At 53.8% G+C, this 5,419-nt stretch overlaps 2 protein-coding genes across 2 annotated transcripts; one reads left to right on the forward strand and one right to left on the reverse strand.

Annotated features, from left to right (window-relative positions):
* Positions 1 to 221: 221 nt before the first annotated feature.
* On the forward strand, positions 222 to 1,789 carry GLRG_00679 (cyclophilin type peptidyl-prolyl cis-trans isomerase/CLD; the record flags this gene model as incomplete). The annotated part of the gene is made up of 5 exons (XM_008091364.1): positions 222 to 259; positions 595 to 620; positions 1,089 to 1,234; positions 1,355 to 1,492; positions 1,589 to 1,789. 5 exons carry the CDS (start codon positions 222 to 224, stop codon positions 1,787 to 1,789), a joined length of 549 nt encoding a protein of 182 aa, XP_008089555.1.
* Positions 1,790 to 3,694: 1,905 nt separating this feature from the next.
* On the reverse strand, positions 3,695 to 4,984 carry GLRG_00680 (uncharacterized protein; the record flags this gene model as incomplete). Its single annotated transcript, XM_008091365.1, has 1 exon — positions 3,695 to 4,984. The coding sequence occupies one exon, from the start codon at positions 4,982 to 4,984 to the stop codon at positions 3,695 to 3,697; it is 1,290 nt and encodes a 429-aa protein (XP_008089556.1).
* Positions 4,985 to 5,419: the final 435 nt, after the last annotated feature.

The raw sequence follows: 5,419 nt of genomic DNA on the forward strand, positions 1-5,419 counted from the left end.
TCCGCATCCATGTGCCTTTTTTTATTGTTCTTCTGCTTGCCCCCCCGCCTTCTTACAGCGAATCCCCAGCTTATTTTCAGTGTCTTCTCCAACCGCAACTTCCTAGCGTCCTGACCATTCGTTTCCCGAGAACAGCATAGCCCCCGGCGCCTACGGAAACAGACCACTTCCCCAATCCCGTTCACACGCGACCTATACGGAATACCACCGCACACGCAGGCATGCCTCCCACGAAGCTTCCAGAGTCGGGCAACCCGCTGTAAGTCTGACCACAGCCTCCTCCACTGTTCCGCTGGCCCGCGTGGCACGGAGTAGAGTTTCTGGACGTAGCCCTTGGTCTACATCGAGCTTCGCCCCCCCTCCCCCCCTTCGGGAGCGCCTCTCTCTGACCTCACCGAACCGTCCTGCCCTCTCATCGGCACCAAAGGGTATGGGTTTAACGGACCGCCGGCGGTGGCTGAGATCACGCGTTCACACCACCCTCCTGTCCACAAGCCGGTGGGGGTGGGATACGGCATCTCCATGATCCCAAGCTGTGACCTCCCCAACCCATGAACATATGAGCTTCCAGGGCTAACACAATCGTGTCAACAGGGTCTTTTTTGATATCACCCTTGGCGGTAAGTGCACACCTTTCCTTAACAGGGCACTGCCTCTATTCATCCACCTACTTTTCTCGGGTGCTGCGGCAGATGATCGAGAAGGGCGTCCCAGAAAGAGAGGGTCACTCGTCTCGTCTTCGGATGAGCCAAGAGAGAAATTCTTGGAACCTCTGAAGTCAGTGGCAGGTACTGCCCATGTGCGCACATGCTGAGAGCGCCCCTTTTCGTACCATGGTTCCAGCCGGCCGGCTCGTCACGGAGCACGCGAGCTGAGGCGATGGTCAAAGACGCTGTCCCATGGGCATCGTCTTCAATGGCGATGGGATTTTGTGGCTCTGCAATTCGATTTTGCGGCTCTAGTTCCTTCGGCTTCTGAGCTCGTCATTCAGCCCTCCGCCCTCCAGCTCTCAATCCTTCCGCTCGCCAAACATCCAGGCCCACCCGCGCCGCCCGGTTATAGTTTCTGACGCCTTACCGAAAACATAGGTGAGCCCCTGGGCCGCGTCACCTTCGAGCTCTTCAAGGATGTCGTGCCCAAGACGGCCGAGAACTTTCGCCAGTTCTGCACCGGCGAGTCCAAGGACGCCCGCGGCCGCCCGCAGGGCTACAAGGGCTCCAAGTTCCACCGTATTGTAAGTTCCGCTACCCGGCGCACATAGCCCCCCGTCCCATAGTTGCGCCGTCCATCGTGTGAAGGGCCGTGACGGGGAACAGAGGAGGGGCTTTGCAAGGCTGACCGCGACGCTCCGCAGATCCAAGGCTTCATGTGCCAGGGAGGCGACTTCCTCAACGGCGATGGCACCGGCTCCGTCTGCATCTACGGATCCTCCAAGTTCGAGGACGAGAACTTTAACTTGAAGCACGACCAGCCTGGCCTACTCTCCATGGCTGTACGTTCACCCCTTTAGTCCACCTCCTTTCTACCAGGCGTGTCACCGGTTTGGTAACGATGCTTTACTGACAAGACCCTCTATTTGCGCTTGTAGAACGCCGGTCCGAACACCAACGGCTCGCAGTTCTTCATCACCACCGTCCCGACGCCCTTTCTGGACAACAAGCACGTCGTCTTTGGCAAGGTCGTCGACGGCATGGATATCGTCAAGATGATGGAGTCCACCAAGACGGGGTACCGCGGCAAGGACCAGCCGAACCAGGACGTTGTCATCGCGCAGTGCGGCGAGATGTAAGGGGGCAGCCCGTCTGCTTGCCTGTGGGTGGTCGGTGTGTGAGGGACCGGTGACATCGAGCCGAGGCCGGGAGATGGCAGGCACAACAATGCGCGCGGCTCCCCCGGACGTCTCTTCGGGGTCTTGCACCACGGAAGAGGGGTTGAGTTCACGCTGGACGACAAGAGATGAATCTTCGAGACGAAGGTGATACTGCCCGTCCCGTTGAGGATCTCGCGGCCACTCTATGGGCCTAGTCATGCCGAGTGTCGGAGTTAGTCTAGCTACATCAGAGACGGCGGACAATCAGGGGCGCGTCGTTCCTTGAGCAGAATCGACGGGACTTTTTCGCGGTGAAATGTAAATTTATGATGGGTTTGCGCGCTGTCTCTACGTTTGCGAGTAACGAATTCTCAAGCTGCTATCTCATCGTCTTACCTGTTCATTTTGTTTTGTTTTTTTATATCTCCCTCCCGAATATTGAACCCCCTTACCCCCTCTTGCAATAGTGCGTCATTAAAGGAAATCCCCTCATGTTGCAGAAAAGCTTTGAGCCAAACCTGCAATCCCCTGGTCGACTGGACGGTCACCTACACGAACCGTTGATCTACTTGGCACGTCGGGATCAATCCGATCGGAGGTATTTCCAAAGAGCAATAGGGCCTTTCCTCTACCACAAGACAACGGTGTTTTAGGCCTGCTGTAGCCTCCGTCGGTAAAATGCTTCCAGTGGATGGCCTGCCCACGCGGTCAAAAAAAAAAGGAAATAGAAAAAACCAGCAACTCCTTTTCCAGGCATCGTGATGAACCTCAGGTATACCATTTCTTTGGGTGACTTCACACTGCCTGCCTAAATGATTTGTACATATCTGGGTGGTCACTTGCTTCCGGCAAAGTCAACCTGCCTTACGGCTAGTTCATAAAGCCTCGTAAGATATGCCTTTGTCGCAGTGATGTATGAACTCCGAGGTTCATATCTAGCATGGCCATCGGGATAACTGAGACATTCAAAGGACTCTTCATACGTAAACAGAACCAAAGCTGAGTGAGTCAATCAGGAAGCACACATATGAAAGAGCCACGCAAAAACGTCACACAAGGTTTCACACCAGGGCATGCTGGCTAGCCAAACATTTTATCACATGAATCACATGGATCACGACAAGATTGCAAAGTGAGTGAACTGGCTTCCATATCACTATCGACCTCTGAGTGATTGCTATAGCCTCAGAGTTCTATGACCATTTAACGCGTTGCCTCATCATCCTTTCTCTGCCTTTCCATCATTCATCTCATACCCCTTAAGTGCAGAGTCAATCTGCACAACCCGTAGGGAGACACAAGGCTGAATAGCTGAGATAAGTAGAGTGGTGTGAGGAACATGGGGGATATGCTTCCCGAACCATGTCGATGAAGGCATCTCCTGTACACATTCCAATGTGGGAGACCTGAAAACTCGATGATGAACCTGTCCGAAACCAAATGAAAAAGAAGAAAAATCCTCAAATGAGGCAATTTCAGAAGAAGAAAAAAGTTGGTATCATCCTTATCCTCCAACGCCGCCGGAAATGCCGTTCCGTTTATATGCCGAGTTGTCAAGAGAAGAAGGGGGAAACCTGCCCAGTGTCCACAAGGGCCAATGCTTGTAATCCCAAATCAAGCCGTAATACTCCTGTTCATGAACCATTGTCCAATTCCGTAGCTGTGAATGCCGGAAAGTTGAGGAGAACGTAATGCCTGTAACCGTGTGTACCAAGTGGTCGAAAGACCGAAAAAGCCCAAACTCCAAAAGAGTGGTAGAGAATGATGGGTATTGTTGAAGTGAAAGAAGGAAAATGTTTCGTGAATCATGCGAACAGTTGAGTGTTGAGTTGTTGAGGCAAGCTGCGTCCATGACAGTGCTTGCGTGATTCAACCCCCAAAAGCTTAGTCGCTCTGGCCAAACTTCCAAGAGTCTCTGTGACGAATGTGACGACCCTTAAGGAAAGGGGTGACATCAGCTTGAGCGGCACCCTCATTGCCAGCATGTTTCTTGGCAGGAGCGGGGGTTGACTGTGCATAAGCAGTGACAGTGACCATCGAGTAGAGAGTGACAGGCTGAGCGGTGACGGTAACAGTGACGACACGAACTTTGCTAGTGACACCGGTGGCTCCAGTTGGGGCAGCGGGAGCTGCAGTGGCAGTTGGAGCGCTGCTCTGAGTACCATTGCTAGGGTTCGAGCTGATCGGGGCACCCTGGCCGTCGACGCGGACCTGGAACTGGTTGGCCAGCTGGTCCTTGACTGCGTTGTTGTTGTAGTCAGGCTTCTGGAGGAGATTGAACCCAGCAAGTTTGCCGTTGGCCTTGCCGGACTTGGAAGTAGACTTGGAGGCTGACTTTACGCCACTGACTAGCTTCTCACCCTTGACCTTGATGGAGGAGCAGCTGGTGTAGAGCTCGGCGACGGTAACATCCTTGGAGGTGGCAGCGCGCTTATCCTTGGTGAAGCCGGCGGGAAAGTCGGCGAACTGGCCATTCTTGGAGGCAGCGTGGGCAGAAGGGGTGAGGGTAGGCCAAGACCAAACCCAGTAGAGGGTGTAGTCGGAGTTCTGGGCCAAGTCCTCTGGCAGCTGAACAGCCGACTGGCACCAGACATCGCGACCCATGGGCTGAGCGGCCTCGTGGGGGAACTTGCTTTGGCGCTCCTGTGAGATGGACTTGTCGTTGATTTGATAGCACTGACCGTCATCGAAGTTGCGAGTGGCCAAGAGGCGGCCACGGCCGTCGCCACCCTTGCCATCAGCGGTCCACTGGCGATGAACGTCGAAGAGAGTGTCATCAGCCTTGGGCTCAGTGGTGCCATAGATGAAGACAGTGCCACGGTTCAGGGGCTTGTTCTCTGGGGTGTTGGGGAGAGTGACGTGGCCGTTCTCCTGGTAGCGAAGGGAGACAAAGTCGCCAGGAGCAGCAGTGAGGGCGGGGAAGCCTTCAACCTGTTGGCCAACGGGCTGCTTGCACATGGCGAAGCCATCACCCGGGATACGGTTGGTAAACGTAGCGTCGTTGAAAGCAGAGCTCATGCGACCAGTCCATCCAGCCGAGAAGCCAGCAGGACCAACAAGGGTACCGTTAGCAGCAACTCGGTTGAGCTGCTCGACCCAGGTGTGAGACTCAGCAACGTGAGGAGCACCCAAGATGGTCGCGATGGCGACAGCCAAGAGGTTGCGGCGAACCATTGTGATTTTGGTGATGATGATGATTTTGGTGAAAGTTATGGGAAGAGTGTGGGAATTTTTGTGAAGGATGATACTTTTGAAAGTGATGATGTTGATACTCGCAGAGTAAAAGGATATGTAAAGAGCTTGATGGACTCGCGATTTGGTTTCAAAGGAAGCGTCGTGAGAGTGTGGTGGTGGGTATGGAGAGAAGAAAGAAAAGAGAGAATCTCAAAAGTGAGAAAGGGTTTTCTGCTAGATGAAAAAAAAGACGTTAGGGACTGGCGCTGGTAGACTAGAAGGGAAGGAAGGAAGGAAGGTAAACAAACCAGGTGGGCAGCTAGCTGCTGAGCAGGAAGGAACGAGTCGATTTCTTTTATTCAAGTCTTCCAGAAGAATCGAAGAGAGGCAATGACGTAGTTATTGAGGCTGGCTGAGAAAAGGTCGTCTGCCTTA

The sequence above is a fragment of the Colletotrichum graminicola genome, assembly GCF_000149035.1.
Source record: "Colletotrichum graminicola M1.001 genomic scaffold supercont1.2, whole genome shotgun sequence".
NCBI lineage: Eukaryota > Fungi > Ascomycota > Sordariomycetes > Glomerellales > Glomerellaceae > Colletotrichum > Colletotrichum graminicola.